General features: G+C 41.6%; 1 protein-coding gene across 2 annotated transcripts in view; it reads right to left on the bottom strand.

Annotated features, from left to right (window-relative positions):
- grk3 (G protein-coupled receptor kinase 3) overlaps positions 1-27,421 on the bottom strand; it is a 247,370-nt gene that overhangs the window by 37,841 nt on the left and 182,108 nt on the right. For both annotated transcript variants that reach the window (XM_080208191.1, XM_080208192.1), the window contains exons 10-13: positions 24,201-24,279; positions 21,289-21,419; positions 4,205-4,299; positions 2,371-2,478 (exon numbers count right to left, since the gene is read on the bottom strand). In XM_080208191.1, coding sequence (XP_080064317.1) covers positions 2,371-2,478; positions 4,205-4,299; positions 21,289-21,419; positions 24,201-24,279 — 413 coding nt within the window. The remainder of the gene's footprint in view (positions 1-2,370; positions 2,479-4,204; positions 4,300-21,288; positions 21,420-24,200; positions 24,280-27,421) is intronic.

The following is a 27,421-nucleotide window of genomic DNA, read 5'->3' as shown; positions in this document are numbered from 1 at the left end:
CTGAGTCAGAGAGCCGTTGGAAGCACCGAACGCAGCTAGAGTGCCCGATTCAGATTTTTATTTAGCAGGTCCATTGCGGTGCTGTTCCGGATTGGCAAACATGGTGGTTAAGGGGAAATGCTGATAAAGTTGGCTGGGCAGTTCATTAATTCAATTTAAATACATGCAAATACATTTAAATCGCTTTTGCACCCATTTTGGGTGCGAAGCAGATCGCCGCCATTCTCGGGTTTTGGTAAAGTGGCAATCTGCATGAACGCAGGCAGGAATTGCGTTAATGACCTCGCACCTGATTTTACCTCATTTTCACGCCCGTTAATGGTAAAATTGGGCCCACTGTTTGATCAAAGCACAAAACAGTACATCCATCCAGAAAGGTGCAATTAAATTGCAAGCATAGTCTTCATCCTCCACAGGATTGTTTCAATTGGTTCTTAAACTATTAGATAAAATACCTGCAGATTAATTGCTTTGTAGAGTAGTAAAGATTTTCAGCACATAAAGAGGCCTTTTAGCCCACAGTGCGCCAGCCATCAAGCGCTCATTCATTCTAAACACATTTTCTAGCATTTCGTCCACAGCCTTATATGCTATGGTACTTCAAATGCTCATCTAAAAGTTTTTAATGTGTGGTTAGGGTTCCCACCTCTACCACCCTTTCAGGCAGTGAGTTCCAGATTCCCACCACCCCCTGGGTGAAAAGGTTTTTCCTCCAATCCTCTCTAAATTTCCTGACCCTTATCTTAGATCTGTGCCTCCTGTTTACTGACCCCTCTGTAAGAGGAGTGGTTTCCTTCTATCTACGTTATGCCAAACATAATTTGTACATCCCAATTAGGTCTCCCAATCAACCTTCTCCGCTCTGAGGAAAACAACCTCAGCCTAGCAAGCCTCTCTTCATAGCTGAAATGCTCCAGCCCAGATGACATCTTGGTGTTTACACCCTTTCTAGTCCTACCTGGTGTGGCAACCAGAACTGCACACAGTGTTCTATCTGTGGCCTAACATTTTATACAGCTCCATCATAACCTGCAAGCTCTAATATTCTATGCCTTGGCTAATAAACTAAGTATCCCATATGCCTTCTTAATCACCTGTCCTGCTGCCTTCAGGGATCTTTGCATATACACACTAAGGACCCTCTGGTTCTCTGTATCTGTACTCCCCCTGTTCATTATGTATTCCATGCATTGCTCACACTCCCAAAATGCATCACCTTTCACTTTTCAGGATTAAATTCCATTTGCCACTGTTCTGCCCATCTGATCAGCCCAGCTATATTGTCCTGTAATCTCAGGTCTTCCTCCTCACTATTTACCACACTATCAATCTTCCTATCATCTGAGAACTTGCTGATCATACCTCCCACATTCACATCTAGATAATTAATGTACATTACAAATAGCAAGGGACTCAGCACTATTCCCTGCAGTATACACTGGACACAGGTTTCCAATCACAAGAACAACCTTCGACCATCACCCTCTGCCTTTGTCAGAGCAAAGGGTTATCCAGACTTGAAATGTTAGCTCTATTCTCTCTCTACAGATGCAGGCAGACATGCTGAGATTTTCCAGCATTTTCTGTTTTTGTTTTAGATGCCAGCATCCATAGTAATCTGCTTTTACCTTTTTAAAGCCAGCCCATTTGTCAGTTACAGATTTGCCTGCTAATATTTGATCCCAATTTACCTTGACTAGAGCTTTTCTCAACCTAATGAAATTGATCCTCCTCCAATTAATTATTTATATTCTAGTTTGTTACTTGTTGTTTTCCATAGCTGATCTAAACATTATGATTCCATGATAACTGCCCTGAATGTTTTCCTATTGACAATTGATCCACCTCATTCCCCAGAACTAAATCCTGCCATGCCTCTTTCCTCAATGAGCCAAAATACTGATCAAGAAAATTCTCTTCAACACATTTCAAAAACTCTTCCTCCTCTCTGCTTTTTACAGTATTACAATCCCAGTTTATATTAGGATAATTAAAGTCCCCCATTATCATTATATTATTAGTTTTTGCACCTCTTTACAATTTCCCTGCAATTTTTCTCCTCTGTATTTTTCCTGCAAGTTAGCAGCCCATAGAATACATACAGTCATGCAATAGTATCACTACTGTTTCTCAGTTCTAACCAGACAGATTCCATGCTTGACCCCTCTCTCTCCAATTATGGGGCAGATGGTAATTATCCTCACCTTCAGATCAAACCCAGATCCAACAGAAAAGTACAACTGCCAAAGTGTACAGAAATTAAATCGGTGACAGTTTGCACAGCCGTTTTCACGCAAATTACATCTGACACCAATGAGACAGACAGGATTACCTTTATTATCCTACAGTTTTTGTGGTTTGATGACTTACCCTCGAAGAAGTTTGAAGAGCATGCACCCTAGGGAGAACCAATCTGCACTGCTGTCGTATGCTGTTCCTTTTTGTAACACTTCTGGGGCCATGTACCCGTGGGTGCCACTACATTAATAGAGAAAAAATAAACTTCAGCATAAAAAAAACCTTCTGGTTACATATGACAATCTATCACATTTTGATAGCAACAACAAAAAACAGTTTGGGGAAAAACAACTTTTTGAAATCATTGATGGTACGTGGGCATTACTGATTATTCTTAATAGCCCTTAAGAAGGTGGTGATGAGTCATCTTCTTGACAACTAAGTGGTTTGCTAGGCCATTTCAGAGGTCAATTAAGAACTAATTGCATTGCTCTGGGTGTGGAGTCACATATAGGCCAGAGAAGGAAAGCAGATTTCCATTCTTAAAGGAGATTAATGAAATAGATGGGTTTTTACAACAATTCAATAGTTACATAGTCACCACCATTTATACTAACTTTTTATTCAGTATTACTAAATTATCTTAAATTAAGTTTCCTAACTTTGCTGCTGGGATTTTACCTCATGCCTCTGGGTTACTAGTCCAGTAATCTAACTATAATTGACCACTCTCAGGGAACATCTCTGCTGACAACTAGAAGAGGAAAGGCATCACACAGTGAGGTGTCATGAGTCATGCTGAGCAAGTAGACTCCAAATTTCATTCCTCTTCAAGGATGGTTAGCTGATGGGTTGATGGTGACGCTGCTGCTATTGGCTTTGACACCTTCGGACTAGGGGGGAGGAGAGAGAACAAAATCTGCTAATGTTTTGTTCTTGATTGTCATCTTATAACCCTTCCAGGAGCGCATAGGGATTTTCACAGTAACTTCACTGCAGTGTTAATGTAAGCCAACTTGTGACGAATAAATAAGCATTATGTGCGGGTATTGGATGAGGAGGATTTGTTTGTGATAGCATTCTTGGAACAGTACTATGGAGTTGCTGGAGCCCATATAACTGTTAGTCAGCAAGAATCAGCATCTTCAGGAGTGAAGGGCTTAAAAAGAAAAAAAAACTGAAGGTAAAATAGAAACAGAAAAAATAATGACTATCAATCTAATTTGATATTTGTATAAATAGATCAGTTGCAAAGGATTAGAACATAAGAACATAAGAAATAGGAGCAGGAGTAGGCCATCTGGCCCTTTGAGCCTGCCCCGCCATTCAACAAGATCACGGCTGATCTGAAGTGGATCAGTTCCACTTTCCTGCTTTCTCCCCATAACCCTGAATTCCCTTGTCTATCAGAAACCTATCTACCCGTGACTTAAATATATTCAGCGAGGTAGCCTCCACCACTTCAAATGGGCAGAGAATTCCAGAGACGCACCACCCTTTGAGTGAAGAAGTTCCTCCTCAACTCCGATCTAAACTGCTCTCCCCTGCCCCTTATTTTGAGGCTGTGCCCTCTAGTTCTGTTTTCCTTTCTAAGCAGGAAGAATCTCTCTATCTCTACCCTGTGATTTGTGTGAAGGAGTTGCAAACACACAAACCAAGCAGTATCAGATTTATACAATGAAATTTTAGATCTATTTTACCGTACTCTTATAAATTAAAATATACAACCAAAATTGTTGCTGCAATCCTCAATGCATCAGCTTTGGGGGCTTTCCCCCTTATTCTGTCCTGAAGCTCTTGCCAGGTCATAGCTTTCTAGCAGCTGTGAGGCAGAAGTAGTGAACTTTAAAAAAGAGAAACAGTGTTCATGTGAAGAGAGAGAAACAAAAAGGGAGCACTTGTCAGCCAGTACAGGACTGAGTTTGTTCATGGAAGGATGGTCACTAACAGGTGAGCAAGTACGTACACGCTGGCATGGGGCTTCTTTTTTGAGAAATCACAGGCAAGCCCAAGGTCTGATATCCTCACATGACCATGTTCATCCAGGAGAATATTTGCTGGCTGAAAAACACAAAGTAACAGAATGCACTGGTCTGAATCACCTTAATTTCACAGCAGAACTACACAAAATGGCTTGAATAAGTAAATCTAAATCAAGCTGATTTATCCTTTCTTTCTCATTACATGTATTTTCTTCTTTTGTCATTAGGTCCCACTTCACAATGCAATGTCAGAGAAGAGACTGTCTAGTAAATGCAGTCATCAATACGTGCACAATAGTGAGGCATCACTGGGGGTGGGCATAGGTACGATGCTCTTCGGACAATCAAAACAGACTTGATAGGCTGAATAGTCTCTTTCTGCATGCAGGGCTTCTAGAATTCATTCTCCTTTACAGTCAACATTTCCCCTATGCTGCATAGTTGCGAAATCATACAGCAATCTGGAATGTATTGTCCAGTACAATAAACAGACTATGGACCACAATGTTGCTTCTGAGTTGCATGTAAGATTCATCGTGCTACAATCTTGAAATTAAGATGTGTTGCAATAAATTTGCCGTACACATGAAAAAATTAGAGGATGCATTGGTTCTGGTCTGTCCTGACGGCAGTTTACCAAGTGGGGAATTATGGGGAGTGAAATAACACTCCAAAGGGCCACTTGGACTTGCATTTGTCTGGCATGTCTTAACAGATTTATTTTATAACCACAGCTTCAGATGTGGTGCATCACAGCATATTTGTCTCCCTGATTATGTAGAATGAATGTAGTCAATGGCATGGATTTTCCACACAAATGATTTGGCAAGTGAAGTGTGCAGATAAGTTTTCTGCCAAAACTAGGCTCCAAAAATAGTAATTGGAAAATCCCTCCGTTAAGTTCACTGTGACTCTAGTTGTCTGCATGTAGATAAAGGAGAGAGTGGCATGATCCAATGCTTCCTGGGACTTCTTTACATTTCCACCCACTTAATTCCCCAGCAAATCACTGCCGCTATAAAGATGACAGCACTATTTTGCTCCAAAAAGAGCATACAATGACACTGCTAATCCTATATGATGTCCAACAGCTGGAAAGATTGGGAATACGAAACATCAGATAGAATGCAATTTTGAAACACTACCTTGGCCAGGAGTTATTTCCAATACTTAGAAATTGTAGCATATGGATATTTCATTTTGTGAAACCGACTACCAATTTAAAGGAAATTATGTACAGCAAGAAGATGAATTTTCCTGTATTATTCATTATTCTCCTCCTTTCATGAGGAGCATGAAGACAACATGGAGGAGGATAGGATGATCCTAACTTTATGCCTTAGCTCCTTCATGTTCTGACAGATATGATTGTGGTGGTCCAATATTAATACTATCTGCAATACATAAGACAATACTGCACTGCCTGTAGGTAAAGGTACATAATTATTTAGCCCCTTTGACAATTTCAGGAAGTCCCAAACATGCTTCACAAACCAGTTTATGCACAGCAGTATTTCAGAAACAGCAATGTAATAATGACCAGATATTCTGTTCTGGTGAAGTTAGTTGAGGGACAGAATTCTACTGTTCTTCTTTGAATTAGCGTCATGGGATTTGAGAGAACAAATTTATTTTGAAAGGTGGCACCTCCAAAAGTGCAGCACTCCCTCAACACCACGTTGGAGTATCAGTCTAGAGTTTGTACTCAAGTATTTGGACTGGGACTTGAATTTGCAACCACCTGATTCAGAATCCAGAACCACTGACCATATTTGAGATCTTTTAAAAACTCAGGCTGGGATTTTCCCCGATATTGGCAAAGGATGATTTTGGGCAGGAAAAGATGTGCTGCTTAGGTGCACTGGCCAAGCTAAATTGCCTCTTAGAGTCAGGGGGACTCGTAGGGTAAGTTGTGGTGTTGCAGGGATAGGGCCTAAGTGGGATTGTTGTTGATGCAGGCTTGATTGGCCAAATGGCCTTCTTCTGCACTGTAGGGATTCTATGATTCTAAAAGCAGTGTTGCGGCTGCCAATGGCAATAGGGGGTTTCTCCACCATATAGTGCAGCACTTCAGACAAAAAACTTGCATCATGGATTCCACGATGCATGGTGACACAACGGTTAGCACTGCTGCCTCACAGTGCCAGAGACCTGGGTTCAATTCCCGGTTCGGGTCACTGTCTGTGTGGAATCTGCATGTTCTCCCCATGTCTACATGGGTTTCCTCCAGGTGCACCAGTTCCGTCACACATACCGAAAGACGTGCTGGTCAGGTGCATAGGCCATGCTCCCTCAGTTTACCCAAACAGGTGTTGGAGTGTGGCGACTAGGAGGCTTTCACGGTAACTTCATTGCAGTGTTAATGTAAGCCCACTTGTGACAATAATAAATAAACTTTAAACAACATATTGTTGTCCTCTGATCTGCCTACCCTGCCAGCAAATTAAAAGTGCACGGATCAGAGCATCATTTTCAAAGGCTGCCCCAGCACACAGCGAGCCAGAAACCCTTCTGGCACCGCTCATGTCACTGCCTGAGCTGTACCAAGGGGAAACTTGGGCACTACCCTCCCCATCCTGAGCACTGCACTCATGTAAGCTCCTCTGGGAGGTCTGCTCACCAGATGCACATCTTCAGAGACCAAACATAATTCACGCTGATCTGTCGTCACACCACAGTAGATGAGGGGGATATTCTGACAAGAGTGCTGGGGCATGATGTTCTGTTAATTCATTATAATGATGCCCCTGACGTTAGATCCCTCATCAATGATGGGGGAGTGGATATTTGTATCATGCATTAATGCTGATTAAAACTTGACTTTACAGTTCTCGCAATATTTTCTGCCTGATGGGAATGGGAGTGGAAGTCCTGGCTTCAGTCTGAGAGATCCTGGTCCTCGTGATCCTCAGTCAAGAGCAATCGTTTTAGCCTCATTGCTGAGAAATGGCTATTTTAGCACCAAGCTCTGTATATTCATTCGTGATTTATGAATCATCTTATATGTCCTTCTCCCAGGTGGGTGTAACTGTGCTAGTAGTTGAATAAGAAGGATGCAATATTGGAGTGAATCAGATGGAGGAATGGAGGTGCCTAGTGTTACTTTCTGTTAAATGCGAGTGACAGATAGGAAATTCATTTCAGGAGGGTGCACTCTGAGTGGTGAATCAGAATGTGATTAATCAGTAATAGAAAGCCTTTAAAGTAATCAGAAAGTCTGAAGATAGAAAAGGCTCACAAATCCTGAAAGATTTCATCCCATTAACAACCTGAACCTGACAGCTTTTCTCTAACTTTCCCATCACCATCACCCACAAGCTTCTTGAAATGTCTGCTCAAAAGTTACAGTTTTTCCTTCTGTGCCTACTCACAGGCTTGATGCTAGCTGTTCCTCCACCTAAGGTAGTTTTTGCTTCTGGTTGTGTGCACATTTCTACTTTGAAAAACACAAATATTTCACCTGATGGACTAATTAAAAATGCCTTTTTCATCCAGTGCAGACATTGCCTTGTTTAGACGCTATCAGCTGTTGGCAATGCAGCTGCCTCTTCCCTTGTCACTGAAGCATTGCCAGAAATGTAATATGAAATAGTGGAATGGTAAGAACCCTTGAGAAGAATGGTGAAAGAATCTTGTGTTTATGAATGGTCTCAATTCATTGTTCCTTTACTCAATGATCTTGATCTCAGTTGTATCATTAAGTTATGAGCAGATTTTTTTAGTTGCTCATGGGATGTGTGTTTTATTGGCAATGCCAACATTAATTGCCAATTTCTAACTGCCCTCAAGAAAGTGACGGTGAACTTCTTTCTTGAACCTTTGCAATCTGGGTGGTCAAGATATCCTCACAATGCTGTCAAATATTGAGTTCTAGGATCATGGCTCAACAACAGTGAAGGATCAGCAAGTTGTACCCAAGTATCCAATTAAGTTAATTTACAGAAAGTGGCATGAGTTCTGATGTAATTATGTTCTAAAAACACAATGAACAGCTTAAGCCCCAGGAAATTTGCACGAAAGTGCTGCAGCCTATGTTATGATTACAGTTTTAATTAAAGCGCTTTTAAAAAAAATACTTAGAGATGTGAGCATCCCTGGTTAGATCAGCATTTATTGTCTGTCCCTAATTGTCCTTGAGGTTGTGGTGGTAGGACCAGCAAGGAGAGACTGCAGAGATTCTTTCCTTGGTTCCTTTCATCTCCCACACTCAGCTGAAGACAGCATCTTTCCATTATCATGTGCAATCAAAGGCCAGGCAAGGGGTACCATTGCATTGCAAAGTTTTCAGAAGATGAACACCAAGCTCTCCTGGAAGATTTGGAACTCTGCCAACACGCTCTCACTGAGGATTATACAGTGCAAGAACTTGAATGGCTCACCAGGGAAGTTAAGAACCAAAGCTTCAGTCTCTTTCTTCCTCACTCAGCTTGGGCACCATCTCACTCCAGACCCTCTTAAAGAAGCATTCATACTTAGTGAGCTTTCAACTCCAGAATGCTGAGCACCAACCACTCCTTATCTCACATTATGGCCATACCCCTTACATAAACTTTATGGAGTTGGGGTGGAAACTTAAGGCCAAGTCGGACAGAGAGGTTATCTCGGGACTCTTGCCTGTGCCACGGGATAGTTTAGAGCGGAACAGAGAGAGGGAAAGTTTGAACTCGTGGATGAGGGGATGGTGCAGGAGGGAGGGGTTCAGGTTCTTGAGCAATTGGGGCTCATTCTGGGGAAGGTGGGACCTCTACAGGAGTGATGGTCTACGCCTGAATCAGAGGGGAACCAATATCTTGGGGGGAAAATTTGCAAAGGCTATGCAGGGGGGTTTAAACTGATTCAGAGGGGGGGTGGGATCCTGAGTAGCGGGGGTGAAAGTGAGGGGGGCATAGATGGGGACTGCAATGCACGGCATCGTGGGGGTGAAGCGGAGCAGGGTTTGAAATGCGTATACTTTAATGCGAGGAGTATTCGCAATAAAGTGGATGAACTTGCAGCGTGGATCAGTACCTGGGACTTTGATGTTGTGGCCATTTCAGAGACATGGATAGAGCAGGGTCAGGAATGGTTGTTGCAGGTTTCGGGATTCAAATGCTTCAGTCGGAGCAGAGAAGGAGGTAGAAGGGGGGGAGGGGTAGCATTATTAGTCAAGGATTGTATCACGGTGTCAGAGAGGAAGTTTGATGAGGACTTGTCTGTTGAGGTAGTATGGGCTGAGATTAGAAATAGGAGAGGGGAGGTCACCCTGTTGGGAGTCTTTTATAGACCTCCTAAAAGTTCTAGAGAGGTTGAGGAAAGGATTGCGGAGACGATCCTGGATAGGAGTGAAAGTAATAGGGTAATTGTTATGGGGGACTTTAACTTTACTAATATTGATTGGAATAGCTATAGCTCTAGCTCATTAGAGGGGTCAGTTTTTGTGCAAAGCATGCAGGAAGGTTTTTTGACTCAGTATGTTGATAGGCCAACTAGAGGTGAGGCTATATTGGATTTGGTGCTGGGAAATAAGCCAGACCAGGTGCTAGGCTTGGAAGTTGGTGTGCATTTTGGTGATAGTGACCACAGTTCAGTTACGTTCACCTTAGTGATGGAAAGGGATAGGCATGAACCTCGGGTTAGTAGTTTTAGCTGGGGGGAGGCTAATTATGAGGCTATTAGGAGAGAATTAGGAAGCATAGGTTGGACTAGGAGACTACAGGGTCTCGGAACGTCTGAAATGTGGAGTTTTTTCAAGGAGCAGCTACTGCGAGTCCTTGATATGTATGTCCCTGTCAGGCAAGGAGGAATTGGTCAAGCTAGGGAACCGTGGTGCACTAAGAAAGTTGGTTCGCTGGTTAAAAAGAAAAAGGAGGCTTATGTCCGGATGAGACTTGAGGGCTCAGGTAGTGCACTAGAAAGCTTTAGATTGGCTAGGAGAGAGTTAAAGAGTGAGTTAAGAAGGGCTAAAAGAGGACATGAGAAGACTTTGGCTGATAGGATTAAGGAGAATCCTAAGGCGTTCTATAGATATGTTAAGAACAGAAGATTGGTTAGGGCAAGATTGGGGCCAGTTAGAGACAGCAGTGGGAATTTGTGTGTGGAGCCGGAAGAGATTGGACAGGCATTGAACCAATATTCCTCTTCGGTGTTCACGCAGGGGGACATAAATGTAGCTGTGGAGAACACTGGGTTACAGGGTTGTAAACTGGACAGTATTGCAGTTGATAAGGAGGATGTGCTAGATATTCTTGAGTGTTTGAAAATAGATAAGTCCCCTGGGCCAGACAGGATTTATCCTAGGATTCTCTGGGAGGCAAGAGAGGCGATTGCAGAGCCTCTGGCTCTGATCTTCAGGTCGTCTTTGGTCACAGGTATAGTGCCAGAAGACTGGAGAATAGCGAATGTTGTCCCATTGTTTAAGAAGGGGAACAGAGACTTCCCCGGGAATTATAGACCGGTGAGTCTTACTTCTGTTGTGGGTAAGGTTTAGAAAAAATTATTAGGGATAGGATTTATAGTTATTTGGAGAGTAATGAATTGACTGGAGATAGTCAGCATGGTTTTGTGGAGGGTAGGTCGTGCCTTACTAACCTTATTGAGTTTTTTGAGAAAGTGACCAAAGAGGTGGATGGGGGTAAGGCAGTTGACGTGGTATATATGGACTTTAGTAAGGCGTTTGATAAGGTTCACCATGGAAGGCTTCTGCAGAAAATGCAGATGTATGGGATTGAGGGTGATTTAGGTAATTGGATCAGGAATTGGCTGGCGGATAGGAGGCAGAGGGTGGTGGTTGATGGTAAGTATTTGTCATGGAGTTCAGTTATGAGTGGTGTGCCTCAGGGATCTGTTTTGGGGCCACTGCTGTTTGTAATTTTTATAAATGATCTGGATGAGGGTATAGTTGGGTGGATTAGTAAATTTGCTGATGACACCAAAGTCGGAGGTGTGGTAGATAGTGAGGAAGGGTGTCTTAGTTTACAGGGGGACTTGGACAAGTTGCAGAGCTGGGCCGAGAGGTGGCGGATGGAGTTTAATGCGGAAAAGTGTGAGGTAATTCACTTTGGCAGGAATAACTGATGTGTAGAGTATAGGGCTAACGGTACGACTCTGAATAGTGTGGATGAACAGAGGGATCTAGGTGTATGTGTACATAGATCCCTGAAAGTTGGGAATCAAGTAGATAGGGTTGTTAGGAAGGCATACGGTGTCTTGGCGTTTATTGGTAGGGGGATTGAATTTAGAGCTGCAGCGTCATGTTGCAACTGTACAAGACTCTGGTGCGGCCGCACTTGGAGTATTGTGCGCAGTTCTGGTCCCCACATTATAGGAAGGATGTGGAGGCTTTGGAGAGGGTGCAGAGGAGGTTTACCAGGATGTTGCCTGGTATGGAGGGGAGGTCCTATGAGGAAAGACTGAGGGAGTTGAGGTTGTTTTCGTTAGAAAGAAGGCGGCTAAGAGGGGACCTTATTGAAACATATAAGATGATTAGAGGTTTAGATAGGGTGGACAGTGATAGCCTTTTCCCTTGGATGGAGAAAGCTAGCACGAGGGGGCATAGCTTTAAATTAAGGGGTGGTAGTTATAGGACGGATGTCAGGGGTAGGTTCTTTACCCAGAGGGTGGTGAGGGATCGGAATGCCCTGCCTGCTGCAGTTGTAAATGCGCCTAGTTTGAGGGCGTTTAAGAGATCCATGGATAGGTTTATGGATGGAAAGGGTTTGGTTTAGGTTAGAGGGTCATTGCTTTTAACTGGTCGGCGCAACATTGTGGGCCGAAGGGCCTGTTCTGCGCTGTAATGTTCTATGTTCTAAACACAAACCTTCCGCCAATCAAACATATTCAGTACCCACTTCTCTCTCACCTCCCTTCACTATGACTCTTTCCACACACTCTATGTCACTTAATTTTATCAGAACAACGTGTATAAAATGCCCAAGAGATTGACTAGCAACAGGGGATTCTAACTATGGTTGTTCTCCTTAAACCAGAGAAAGCTGAAGGGATCTGACTGTGTGTCCAAAATTATGAAGAATATAGATAGGGTGGATAAGGATAACCTTTTCTCCTTAGTAGAGTCAATAACCAAGGGATATATATCTAAGGTAAGCGTCAGGAGATTTAGAGGAGATTTAAGGAAAACCTTTTCACCCAGATGGTGGTAAGAATCTGGATCGAACTAACTATCTGAAAGGATGGTGGAGGCAGGAAACCCCTCAACATTTAAGAGGCATTTAGATAAGCACTTGAAACATCATAGTATGCAAGGCTATGAACCAAGTGCTGGAAAATGGGATTAGATAGGTGCTTGATGGCCAGCACAGATATGCTGGGTCAAAGGGCCTTTTTTTGTGCTGTAAAACTGAGTCAAACTCCAGACACACAAAAAAGTAGACATTCTCATTGCTACAACTGATGCCACTATTGGTGGAATTTTGCTACTGTCTGATAATGGTCACCCTGCTAGCTCACAGCATAACCAAATGCATACTCTAAATCTGTCAACTTGCTTTCCATCTCCAATTTTGCTCAAAGGAGTCTTGTTCATTTCTTCTTACCCACTATCACTTTCCTGCAGCTGCATCACAATCACAGAGTCTTCAAATTACAATGCGGAAGTGGAGAGAGTGAACCATTGTTAACAATTGAGCAGGAAGCAAATGCTCAAGAAAACAACAGGCCAAGCTAAAAGTCAGTGTAGTGATTCTATCTTTAAACTCTTCCCAAAAATCCAGTTCATCACCCATTAGAAGTTTCTTCCTCTGAGAGAATGCAAATGAGTAGTCGAAAGTAGAATCATCTGGAAGGAAATGGGGACCCGAAAAAAGTTCAGGCTGTGCTCTCCTCCGTAAAGCCGTGAAACTCAGAACTTAAGAGCATTCATTTCTAAAAGAGTGTTTGAAGGACATCACAGAATATTTCAACAAATTATATATATCAGCATGCCGAGGACAATTTCAGGGTATGCAGCAACTGGCAGATGTGACTGTCCAGTTAACATGTTTCATTCGCACTGACATCTAGGAAGCCTTGTTTTGCTTGCAGTTATTAATACAAGTGGTAAATGTACTGACATGAGCAGATTCCAGATGAGGGACAGCTGGAATGCATTGGAACCACCACCTCCATGGAAATATAAACTGCATTTTTGTAAGGGAAAATACTACAGTATAGCATAGATCTTGGTTACCATATCAACACCAGAGGTACATCACAAGCCTTCAAAGATTTAATTGCTGCCATGAAACCAGTCATTGCACTAGTCACTGAGGCTAAAAATCCAGAATTCAGTGGAATGTCTGTGGCTGAACCCTCATGTGTCAAATATTGCTCTTTTTCTGCACATACCATGACACCAGCAGTTGCCCTCAGAAAAATGGCTGCAGATGGGACCAGGCACTGGAGCTTCAAGGATGCAACCAGCTCACTGACAGAAGCTAGCTGCCATGAGTTTAGAGCCGCATCAGCCCACAGTCCTTTTGTGCCCATTTGAAGCTACCTATTTCCTGCCAGCCTCACCCAGAGGCTTAGAGATAGCAACAGATGAGGGTATAGGATAGGATGTAAATCACCAAGAGGAAATTGTAAAAAAGGAGTATGACATTTGTTTTCACTGTAGTAAGATTTGCACTGATCTCTTGTTTTGTCAGGTATATTAACAGTGACAAAGGAAATACTCAACACTGTTTTATTTAGGACTGGCTTTAACTTAAAGGTAAAATGAACAGTCAGGTGACCTGTTTTGAGGTCTGTCTGACAAAAATCTGAGCAGTTTGAATGCTGGAGATTAAAGGGGGTCCAGATTGTTTTACTGGTAAGAACCATGGTGGCGGGCGGGGGATAGATTTTCAACTTTGCACCGTGCCAGCCAATGGACGGGGCGAGCTGGTAAGATCACACGAGCCAAGAAATTAGGTTTATGCTCGATTTCTCACCTCTCACGATCTTACAGGCACTGGATATCTGACACAACCAGTCTCACAATTAATTATTTAAATAACATTCAAACGCTCTTTTACGTTGATTTAATGGGCCTGGGTCGGAATCATCCAGTTAGCAATGAGGTTACTATGCACTCTGCATTTGGATTGGTACGGAGAGGGAAGGGGGACCCACTGCCAGTCTGCATCAGGAATGGGGGGGGGGGGGGGGGGCGTTTTGTGTGTGTGTGTGGGGCAGCCAATCGTGGTGTGGATGGGGTTGGGAGAGAAATCGATCTGGGTGGGTGGGGGTGGTCACAATAGGTCATAGGCCCTTGTGGTTGTGCTATGTTTAAGCCATGGAGGGAAGCTGAGAGCAGCAGAGGCTGAATAACAGTCTCTACTGCTAGAGACCCACACATGCACAATGGCACCTCTGCTGCACTCAGTCAGTATTCAGGTGACTTAAGCCCCACCCTCTTCCCTCCACAGGTGAGAGACCGTTTCTGCTGTTTTTTCATGCTCCGGGTGCATAAGATTTGAACTCGCCAAAAAAACGGATCTGAAACTCACATTTCCACGCCCATCCTGGATTTAGAATTATTTTGGCAAGATTGTCCCCAGGAACTGGAAAAGGAAGAGCAACCAGTGGCCAAAAGTCTCTGAATCACGCAGGAATGTAGGAGGAAGCACAGGCTCAGATTGAAAAGGCTAAATTTGTGATGACTTAGAACTTGACTGGAAGATTTGCCGCAGTAGAGAAGAAAAGTCCAGGAAAATATTCATCATGAAGGATAGCTCTGGGGTTAAAAGTTACCAGACTGAACAAGAAAAAAACAGAAGCAAACCTTCAAGAGTCAAAAATCACCTTGGATTGGTTCCTGGAGAATAAAATGCTTGCATAAAGGACAGTGTAACATGTGTTTTTCCAGTTGTTTCAAACGTAAAAGAGAGAAGTTCTGTTTCACAATTTAAAGTATAGGCTGTCTGAAAGAAGTGTTGAGTACAATGGCCCTCTAGAAGTTTTAAAATGTGGAATCTTGCATCATGTCATTTTTTTAGCTATTAACTAGAAGTTTAAATTTCTTTTTTAAAAGCTAACAGTTTCTTCTAGAGTTGTAACAACATTAAAAGAGTAAGAAAAATGCCATTTTGGACTGAGATGTGGAGAAATTTCTTCACTCAAAGGACTTTTTCTTTGGCATTCTCTAGACCAGAGAGCTGTGGATACTCAGTTGTTCTATATATTCAGGAAAGAGACTTAGGTTATTGGAAACAAAGAAAATTAAGGATATGTGGATAATACATGAAGATGGAATTGAGGTAAAAGATCAGCCACGATCACTTTGAATGGTGGAGAAGGCTTCAATGTCTGGATGGCCTACTCCTGCTTCTATTTCTTACGTCCTTTGACTCCACTGGATCTGAGCAGGCAGTGAAATCTATTCTTGAACTCCAACTATTGTTTCTACCGCAACTGTTGTTGCTGCAAAAGACTGGTTTTAAGTATCCTCTGCCTCACATTCTTGATTGCCTCAACGGAGTCATGAACCACAGCTGTGGCAGATATACATTGTCCATGAGGAACCATCATTGTCTTCATGGAAGAGATTAGAAAGTGCTGATTGGTGTAAAAATGAAGACATGGTGGCTTTTATCAGCATAGCTGGGAGTCACAGGTTTCTGTGGCTGGCAACAGTTTCATGTTTAACAGATTTTAGCAGCTGTTCAGCTGGCATCTTAAAGGCCACATGTGTGCCAACTATAGCAGCCTGCAATAAGGGCAATCCAACAATGTGGTAGGACTCCTTGGCTTCCTTTCCCTATCGTTTGGGTTTGATACTAAGCAGCACGAACACTGCAGCTCAGCTGATCTGAGTCACTGCTCTTAGGCTGAAGTTGCACAGACTCTCTATGATATCATGAAAGCCATCAAATAAAAGCTAAGTCACTTACATTGTAGGAGGCATAGCCATTCAAACAATGCAGCAAAGCTTCTATTTTCTATGTATGTTTCTATACAAAAGTTGGTAACTGCAAAGCGTCAGAAATATGGAACTCTTTTCATTGTAATAGTTAATTCCAGCTTTAAATAGCAATAATCATAAGCAGAAAAATTAAAAAGATGGTCTTTGAGGTGATACAGCGGCACAGCGGTTTGTACTGCTGCCTCACAGCTCCAGGGACCCAGGTTCAATTCCGGCCTCAGGTGACTGTTCGTGTGAAAACTCTACATTCTCCCCATGTCTGAGCTCCAGTTCCCTCTCAGTCCAAAGATGTGCAGGTTAAGTTGATTAGCCATGCTAAATTGCCCCTTAGTGTCCCAGGATATGTAGGTCCGAGGGATTAACAGGGTAAATATGTGGGGATACGGGAATAGGGACTGGATGGGATTGTTGTCGGTGCAGACTTGATGGGCCGAATGGCCACCTTCTGCATTGTAGGGATTCTATGATTCTTCTATGATAACTCTTTTCAAGTATTCACTTGCTTATGTTTGAAAGCAACTTTAATGTTAATGTCCTTTCCATTCTCTCCATACTCCAAGAACAAAACTGAATAAAATGAACTGGTCATTTAACAAGCACTGGGATGTCTGACACCTTGATTTTCATTACCATATGGTTCTCATAGGGTGGCACGATGTCAGATTGTTTACTTTCGCTAAGCTCCTGAAATCTGTGACAAATGAAGGTAGAAAGCTTTATTGCTCTGTCAGTTCCCTGTGGAGAAAACATGCTTTCAAACCACCCCATTCCAATTAGAGATGTCAACCCTTCAGGAGTCCGCAGGACTTAATGTCTAATCTCCAGGACACTATTTCAAACAACCCTGGAGAGAAATCATTAGGATAATAGAGATTTTGTTTTTATTCATTAGTTGTAAAAATAACAGACATGGAAATCGGGTTGTTTGACTGACAGTCAAAAATCTTCCCAGAGTCTATTGGTTTCTCAATTAATTGAGGAAGGCAATATGCAGCATGTATGGCCGTGATGAGTGACCAATGGCAGGTGGTTGGGGTGGCACGGAAGCACAGTTGTTAGGACTGCTGCCTCACTGTGCCAGGAAGCAGGTTCAATTCCAGCCTCGGGTCACTGTCTGTGTGGAGTTTGCACATTCTCCCCATGTCTGTGTGGGTTTTCTCACATCCAAAGATGTGTGGGTTAGGTTGATTGGCCAGCAGGGTAAATATATAGAGTTATGGGAATAGGGCCTGGGTGGGATTGTGGCCAGCCCAGATTCAATGGACCTCCTTCTGCACTTAGAGATTCTATGAATGGTTGGAAAGAGCAACTCTTGTGATGATATGTCCAGAAGTATGTCAACCAGAGCTGCCAACTCTATTTCCAAAAGGAAGCTGTTGTTGCTCTCCCTTCATTGAACATATTGCAGAATGTTCTGCTCAGTTGATTTTAATCACTGAATTCCGACAGTGCAGAAAGAGCCCAATCAGCCCACCAAGTCTACACGGACTCTCTGACAGAGTATCTTACCCAGGCCCTTTCCCCTGATCTATTCCTGTAACCCCATACACTTACATGGCTAATCCATTCAACCTACATATCTTGGGACACTAAGGGACAACTAACCCTGGCCAAACCACCTGACCTGCACATTTTTGGATTGTGCAGTTTGGTCAACTTTCAGAATCTATAATGATTAATCTTCATATTGAATATTAGGGGATGAATGACACTGCTGTATACAGTAAACACTGTACATTTACAGAGTTGCTACACATTGCACACAATGCAAGTCAGTCCATCAGTGCTCAAGAGTTTCCCAGAAGTCACATTTTGCTGACATAATCACATAAATGTATTTATCTCATAATGACAAAAGCCATAAGCTTGTCTTCACGATACTGTATCATTTGGATCTCCAGCCTATTTCCTATTTATTTTGTTACATATTTATTATAAAGAAACCTGAGTGAATGTTTGAGGCTTATCACTGAATTGTTATAAGAACATAAGAAATAGGAGCAGGAGTAGGCTATCTAGCCACTCAAGCCTGCCCCGCCATTCAATAAGATCATGGCCGATCTGAAGTGGCTCAGTTCCACTTTCCCGCTTTCTCCCCATAACCCTTAATTCCCTTGCCTACCAAAAACCTATCTACCCACGTCTTAAATATATTTAGCGAGGTAGCCTCCACCACTTCAACAGGCAGAGAATTCCACAGATTCACCACTCTTTGAATGAAGAAGTTCCTCCTCAACTCTGTTCTAAACTGCACCCCCCCCCACCTTATCTTGAGGCTGTGCCCTCTAGTCCTGCTGTCCCTTCTGAGCGGGAAGAACCTCTCCACCTCTACCCTATCCATCCCCTTCATCATCTTCTCTGGTGCAAAAGGAAGCCATTTGGCTCTTTGTGTCTGCATGGGTTCTTCAAATGAGCATCTCATCTAGTACCAATCCTGCCTTCTCCCCATAACCCTGCACATTTTTTCTTTTCAGTTAAGTTTAATTTCCTTTTCTCTTTTGCCAATTGTTTTAAATCTGTGCCCTCTTGTTCTTAATCCTTGCACGAGTGGTATCTGTTTCTGCCTATCTACGCTGTTTAGATCCTTCATAATTTTGAATCTGCTATTAAATCCCCTCTCAGCCTTCTTCTCTAAAGAAGTCCTAACTTCTCCAATTTATTTTCAAAACGAAACTTCCTCATCCCTGGAATCAGTGTCATGAACTGCTGTGTCCACCCTCTCTAATGCCTTCATATTCTTCTTAGAGCGCTGTGCCTAGAGCTCGACACATTAGCCCAGCTGAGGCTGAACTAGTGACCTGTACAAATTCAATATACAATTCTTTGCTTTTGTAATCTATGCCCCTATTAATAAAGCCCAGGGTACTGTATGCTTTATTAACTGTTCTCTCAACTTTCCCTGCCACCCTCAATGACTTATACACTAAGGTTCCTTGGCTTCACCACCCCCTTTAGAATTGAACCCTTCTATTTTATATGCTCCCTCCATGTTCTATCAAAATGAATCACCTCACACTTCGACACTGAAGTGCATCAGCCACCTGTCTGCGTTTTCCACCAACTTGTCTACATCCCTTTGAGGTTTATGCGACCTCCTGACAGTTCTCAACTCTTCCAAATTTTTTTTAATTACGCACAAACTTTGAAATTATGCCCTGTACACCAAAGTCTAGGTCATTAATATACATCAGGAAAAGCAAGAGTCCAAACCCTGACCCCAGGGGAACCCCATTACAAACAAAATAACAAAGAAAATCACAGCACAGGAACAGGCCCTTTGGCCCTCCAAGCCTGCATCGACCATGCTGCCTGACTGAACTAAAACTCCCTACCCTTCCAGGGGCCATATCCGTCTATTTCTATCCTGTTCATGTATTTGTCAAGACGCTCCTTAAAAGTCGCCATTGTTCCTGCTTCCACTACCTCCCCTGGCAGTGAGATCCAGGCACCCACCTGTGTAAAAAAACTTGCCTTGTACATCCACTTTAAACCTTGCCCCTAATAATTGACTCTTCCATCCTGGAAAAAGCTTCTGATTATCCAAACCTTCCTCGAACAGGAAAAATATCCAATAACCACTACCTCTGTGTTCTGTCGTTCAACCAATTTTGTATCCACGTTGCCACTGTCCCTTTTATTCCACTCTTAACAGCTTCAAGGTTGAAAACAGCAGAAGAGAAGCTGAATTGTACGATTCTGCATTTAACAAATTTAAACAACTCCCAAAGATTCTTGCAGTACGCAAATAATGCATTGTTTTAGAAAAGATGATACACACTGTGTAACACAAATATTTTTCTTTCTCTGTGGTGCATTCACAAATCTTTAATGCCACAAAGTTTAACTGCTGATCAATAAATACTACCTCAGATCATCTAGTATTTAACTGATGTTTGGAATTGCAACCTGCAGGTCAAAAATGTCAACCACTGGCTTGCTTTCCTTTTATTAAAAAAAAGACCATTTTACATCTTTATTGTGATATGATGGTAGATGCATTATTTTTCATAAATAACATACTAATATACTATAATTCAAGTACTCTGGAGTGTTGGAATGATGCCGACCTACTCGCCTATCGACTTAAGACCACAGGTAAAGTGGGATCACAAGAACCTTAGCTATCCGTGATAGCAGTGGTTGCCACCACTTAGGAGGTCAGTAAACAGTTTGTAAAATTTCCATCTCCAATAATTATATTTCTTTATTGCATTAGCATCATATTTATAACTATGTGTTGAGTGGTTTGCAATATCTGGAGAATTATGAGTTGCATACTGGATGCAAGGATTTGATGTGACGCACAAGCAAATCCCCTATTTTGCATCATCATAAGCCAGAGGATGCAATGTTTTATAAAGCCAGGAACACTATCTTATATTAAACACATGGGGGTTGAAATTCAACTGATAGCCGCTCTTCTTCTACCCAATTGATGCCCAAAGCCCAATGGATTTAGACTAGCCCGTAAATGGGCTTCTGCACAGCCTCCCACTTAAAACTGGCAATTAGCTGCCCACCTATACAAATCATGGTCCTTTTGTGCTGGATTGCAATATCTTTGCTATATTCTTAATTTCCTTTATAACAGGAACAGTTTGTTATTTGATGTTGGCCTATATCTGGTGGTGGGGGCATTTTCGTGTATATAGTGATGACACATTTTGGTTTTGAGGTCATACTGCTGGCCATTTTTAAAAACATTTCTAGAACCAGTGGCCCACCAAGTTCTGGGAACGTCTGCTGTTTTGATTTCAGATTTTCTGCATTTGTAGCTTTTCCTTGCTTTCTCTTCTTGTTTATTTTCTCATCCAGTGTCAGTCTCGTTTCAGTGTCACCTCAATGCTGATTTTTGTAACACCGATTTAGCAGTTTGCAGGTCACTTAATCCATTTACTTTCCTCTCTGCTGATCCTTCTCTGTCCAATTTTTCTCAACCTTACTACAATACCTGTTTTATCTTCTCAGTCCTGGTTTCTGATGAAAAATTTACCCAACCAAAATGTCAATGATCTGTTATCTCAGACCTATTGTGTACAGTTAACATTCACAGTTTAGAAAAGGAAGAACTTCCCTTAAATTATTTATTATTTTCCAAAGAACACAATACAGAAGCTGACACAACCTGCTGTGTATTGTCTGGTTTTATATTAAGTTTAACTTAAGAGTATTTAAGTCTCATCTTACCTTCAGGTCTCTGTATACTACAAATCGGTTGTGCATGTGTTCAAGGCCCAGCATGATCTCAGCAGCATAGAACCTCATCTCCTTCTCAGAGAACACGCCATGCTGTGAAAGATGATAATGCAAATCTCCACCTAGAAATAGGACAAGCAGATAGCCACGTGATATTGAATCTATTAAAACATTCCATACACCTTCACCAGTTTGCTCCATTATTGCTGCCCTCACAATTACCTAGTTAACTAAGATAAGCTAGCATTGTTGGTTTTGGTAGCAGAAAAAAAAGAATGATTTGCATTTATTTTACCACTTGGTTTACACAATTTATTGCAGTGACTGTTGTTTTGCAGGCAAACATGGCAGCAGATGATGATGAATATAGGAACACAAGTAAAAGAGGTCTTGCTTGCAGAACACGCTCTTGCAGACTGAAACATCTCCAATTCACAGACACGTTCAGAAACCTCAACAGATGCCAGTAAAACAATAACATAGGAGAAAAGGCTTAGAAGAACACTATGCTTAAAATGACACTCTGAAACACGATCAGAGGAGGAATGTTGGGCTGCACAATAGAAGAATTATTCATTCTTCTCCAAATAATACTACAGGATCTTTAATGTCCACATGAATCCAAAGACAGCTGACAGGGTCTTGGTTTCAGATCCCATCCACATGATGGCACTTGGGAAACGCAGCATTCATTAGAATCAGAATGTCATTCAGATGGCATTTTTTTAAGTTGTGGGGTACATCTTTAATCCATTACCATCTAAGTCAGAGGTGGAAATACTACAAAGTGACCCAAGCTCATTTGGGAGTGTTTAAATTATTCAAAGGAGGTCACAGGATATTTTAACAGTGAATTTGCAATGACATGATACCATGTTCCAGTTATGTCAAAGTCACCAACCATTCCCACTGACATAATGGCAAATCCCATAGACCGATGACTGCAATAAGCCAAAGTTTCATACTGGTAACTCTGGATTTGCCAAACTTGTCTAACCTTCCTGTAGGACCGTACCAAACAATCAGAGTGGAGTTTGATCACAAGCGCAGAGGGAGAGCTGGGCAAGCCATCATTTTACATTGAAATGAAAGGGTTGCAATGCCTCTAAGTATAGCTGAACCTTTGAGAAAGTTAAAATGCTACTGCTTAGAGATTGGGTTCAAACAAGTTATGATTGTACAAGATGTTAAAAATGAGAAGCAGAGTGAAGCCAGCTAACCCAATGATGAGACACTTTTCATTTGCCTGTGGGAGGCTGGCATGGAAATTCCAGCAGAGACAATTACAGAGGTGAATGATGCTGTGCCCTGCACAAAGGAGCTGACAGATGACGCAATTGTAGATGCAGCACATTCTTCAACTGAGGAACCCATTGACCCTGAAGAGCTTGATGAATGACCACCTTCTCACCTGAGCAGAAAATTATTAAGCAGCTTTTCCAGAGCTAACTCCTGACATTGTTCAATGCAAAAACCACAGCCTTTGTCAAGATCAGGCCAATGTAAGGTGTGAGCAAATTAAATAAACTAACTTCTTCACACATTTAATACTTTACTGTGTTTTCATTTGAATCTGTTGTTTTTGTAAAGACCATGTTTAGAGGCTACAGGTGTACATAAATATGCATTCATGTGGGAATGGGGCCTCATCAACTATCATGAAGCTCCACTTAATATGAAATTGTGGGTGGATTCCCTGCTGTTCAGCTCATTGGGCTTTCAATATATTTCAAAATTATGAATTGATGGGAAGGATAGATATAGATTATTTCCATTTATTGAGGGTTTTACATGAAGGGGATGTAAATGTAAATTTAATTATAAGACATTCAGGATAGTCAGGAAAATCTATATGAAGAGGTTTGTTTGGCTATAGACCTCATTACCCATGTCAGAACTTAATAGTTCTTAATGTTGATCAACATTAAGAAACGGAAAAATAGTTAAACAAGGGAAACAGAAGTAGAACATGTATACGGGATCAGAATTACTGCTGATGTGGAGGATAAACATCTATACGGACTATTTCTCATCTAATCTCAACCAAATTTTGATGCTGTACTCCTATCATCTCTCACAGATGGAAAAATACCAGCAAGGCAGAGGAACATGAAAACGGTTGGAATGATCAGGTATGCATTACATGATCTGAACAACCTTCCTTTGTTTCTCCCATTTTGTGTTGTTATTCATTATGCTGTACTCGCTAACATATCCCACCCAGAGTTATTTCCATTAGCAAATCGATTCCTAATTTTACCAGCAGGCAGAAAGAAAAATTCTGTCAGCTTTTTGACTGAAAATGCATTGGTTAGATTAAGAATAAAAGAAAAGTGACAGCTTCTCAAAAAGCGACTCAAGTTTATTTTTTTGAATTGAAAATGGGATCAAATGCCTTTTAAAAAGTTAGGGCAACATTGTGACATTACTGAGCTGTGAAGTACACAATGTAGGAAGGATGAGGTAGCAAAGTCAATTTCACTCTAAACTAAATGTGCTTGAATGGGGCAATGTAAAAGGAGGCTTATATTCTAATTCTAAACTTGATTGTGTTTGATGCATCCATGCAGGGAAAGCTTTATTTTGCATCTACTTGTGCAATATTTGACCTGACAGTGTTTGAGGCTGACATACAGCAACTACACAGATCACGAAGAGTGGCACCAAATTTGCTGAAAATAAGTGATCATAAAAAAAAGGAAAAAATTATTTAATAAAAATTTGGCGAGATTGAATGTTCACCGAATTATGTAAATAAAGAATTAAATAATAAAGAGATGGACTAATTTAAACCACGGAAAAGTATTACACTCATCCCTCTTGCTCCATTAAGCCCCTAGTTAGTGAGCAGACTTAATCTGGGTCTCATCCCAGTTTACAAAGATTAGAATATTTTGTCTTACCATTCATCAGGTCAAGAATAAAACACAGCTTGTCAGGTGTGTGGAAAGCATAGGTCATACAGACTATAAAGGGGCAGTCCTGGGGAAAAGAAGGAAAAAGGAGAAGCAGTGATCAGATAGGCTGTTATACAATTCAGAAAGATACCTTCTTGATAATACAATTAGGGAGGTATTTTACCTTTATCCTCCAAGGCAGTAAAACTTTAATTTCAAAAATAGAACAAATTTCAATTTAAAATAAAATTTTCCCACAGGTGCTAAAGTCAAAAGTGAACAATGAACCTATGCATTATTTTCTCTCTCTCTCTTTCCCACCATCATTTTACATCAGCTGCACTCCTGTTTTATGGTGACATACACCATTCCTCAATTAAGATCTTCTGCCTTTCAGTTGGGCAACAGCAGATGAATAAAGCAGCCTCACCAATGAGAAATATCAAACTAGATTAAGGCAAATAAGGAAACAGCCCTTTCATCACTACCAACTGACTGTTACTATCATAAAGTTAGAAATAAGAAACCAACTATTTATTTTCTGAATTATGTTATCCAGTTGTTATTTACTTTTTGTTGCTTTGTCTTCAAATATTGGACATCCTTAGATCAAGCAAAAATAAATGTAGCCCCAGGAACAGAACACCTCAATGAAACCATTAAGAGGGCATTTCAAGGTAAAGAGGTACATCTGTGTTGGGTCAGCTGAAATAAACAAAATACTGAGGAGTAAATACAAATGTGACATGAAATTGGACCACGCTCTAAATAAACAATGTGCTAACCTGGCTCTGCAGGATCTCAAGCAGCACAAAGCTCTGGACACCAGTAGAAAACGTGGGGACCACAGAAATGTTGAGCCTTTGTACACGTTTAAATTCAGACCAGTCCAATAGCATGCCCATTGCTTGAACCCCATGCATCACAATTCACAGCATTTTTGTAAAATATTAATCTCCCTCTCCTCCTTTAGAAAGGCATGAAAAGGTATGAGAAGGCATTTCATCGGAGGGAATGTTAACAGACTTTTGGAAGCAGGAGAGCAAGCAAAATCAGAGAAAAATGCATCAGGCTGATTCCTTGCTAATATTCAAGCCTCCTCCCACTTTGCCAAAGGCAGTTTACATTTAGTGACAGCAGCACGCTCAGAGGTGGGAAGCCAATTAAACTTGTAAAATGGACAATCACGGAATCATAAAATGGTTACAGCACAGAAGGAAGTCATACGGCTTTTCTTTTGATGTGTATGACATTAGCTCCATGCTGTGTTAAATCATCGCTGTTAGAGAAGATGCCAGCACAATGGGAGGTTGGAGAAGCAGGAAAATACATTGCAATCTGACCATTTAATGCTGTGAATAACAAGCCCGATGACATCCACAGGCAGAGGCTTGCTATTGCAACAGCAACTCCTGGAAATTATCTGAAAACATCCCAGCATCTTGGGATACTCTTTTAAATCCCATCAGCAAGTCAGTCTGATTGCAGTCCTTAAGAGAGTTCCCCAGAGCCCTATATGTTGAGTGCACAACCTTTGGAACAAATTCATTGCATGAGCTCCTTTCAACCAGCTCCTGCTCTCCACATTAAACACACAAAATTAATTTGAACTACAGTTAGCTTCACTGAGAATTGAATTTTGTATAAATGTATCCTTCAGCACTGCAAGCTTAAAAGAGCTGGGGTTGTGACTGTTATATTTTGAGCTTTTGTGGGAGGATAAGGACAGACTGGGAGTGTGGAGAGTGGGATGGTTGAGAGAGCTAAAATGTTTTTGTTGATGAGGTCTTTGCAGTTGCTACAGGCATTCTACAGAAGACTTAAATACTGATTACAATTAATTCAGGCAGAAGATAGCATCCTTGCCTTTCAGACAAAACTTCATGGGTTCAAGCTGGGCTATGGACTTAAGTATGTAATCTAGACTGGCATTTCAGTACATTGCTGAGGGGTGCGACATTGTCAGATGGGCTTGCCTTTTGGAATGAGATGATGAATCAAGAGTCCATTGGCTGGCTTTAGTGGCTGTAAAAGATTCCCAGGCACTATCTGACGAACAGCAGGGAGTTCTCCCTGTATCCTGGCCAATATTCCTTGTTCAACCAACACTACCAAAGACTGATTACCTGGCCGATCAGCATGGCCTATGCTCACTTGTGTGAAGTGGCCACATAGACAAGCATCAGATGTCATGAACTATTTACAGAATGGAAACTCTTGACTCTTTGATACACCAACACTTTAGTGAATAAAGGCAACAAGTGCTGGCAGGAGTCAGGAGTTCTGGTAAAATCTGTGGAGAGAGAAAAACAGGACTTAATAGTTTAAGTCCAATCTGACTCTTTTTTAGAACTGAAGGCGAACAAAAATATGATAGATTTTATGCCTTTGAATAGGAGTGGAGGGTTCCATCACATCAAAAACCATCATTTTTCTGTTCTGTTCAGTTCCGAAGAACAGTCATATTGGACGCAAAATATTGTGCAGGATTCTCCTTTCTCATTCTCCACTGCCAGTGAGAATGAAGAATGTGGCACTCAGCCACATTCACTGAAGCGGCATTAGAGAATTCCAGCTGCAGATGAGGACAGAAGTTCGCAGTGGTTAATTCTGTTTCTCTCTTTCCACAGATGCTGCAGACATACTGAGCTTTTACAGGACATTTTGTTTTTATTTCTGATCTCCAGAATCCACAGTATTTCACTTTTACTTCAAAGAATATTTCAACAAATAGAATGGTGCATCGTTTGTCACCAGCAAGTCAATATGGGACCATTTAATTCCCCTTTCCCACTCCCACTTATCAAAGAAGCTTAAACTTCCAATTTCCTGCACCATACACCATCCATTAGCAACATGTTTCAGCATTGTCATAGATGTTTCTAGACCTTTTGTTTATGCCACCATCTCTTTCAACCATGGTAATATTCTCACTTTGGAGTCAGTTGTGGGTACAAGTCCATTGCAGCATGGAAATCTAGGCTCACATTCGAACTGAAGGAATGCTGCACTGTCTGAGATGCTGTCTTAGGATGAGATGTTAAACTGAGACGCTTTCTGCTTTTTCGCATCAAAATAAAATTAGCATTATTTCAAAGAAGAGCAGGGGAGTTATCTCCAGTGTCCTGGTCAATATTTATCCCTCAACCAAGATCTTCAGTGCTCAAATTGCCTATTATGTTGCCTACATTTCAACAGTAACTATCGATTGTCAAGTGTTCATGAGG

The sequence above is a fragment of the Carcharhinus amblyrhynchos genome, chromosome 20 (assembly GCF_965287045.1).
Source record: "Carcharhinus amblyrhynchos chromosome 20, sCarAmb.v2.hapA, whole genome shotgun sequence".
In the NCBI taxonomy this organism is placed as follows: domain Eukaryota; kingdom Metazoa; phylum Chordata; class Chondrichthyes; order Carcharhiniformes; family Carcharhinidae; genus Carcharhinus; species Carcharhinus amblyrhynchos.
This window is presented reverse-complemented; position numbering and strand designations above follow the sequence as displayed.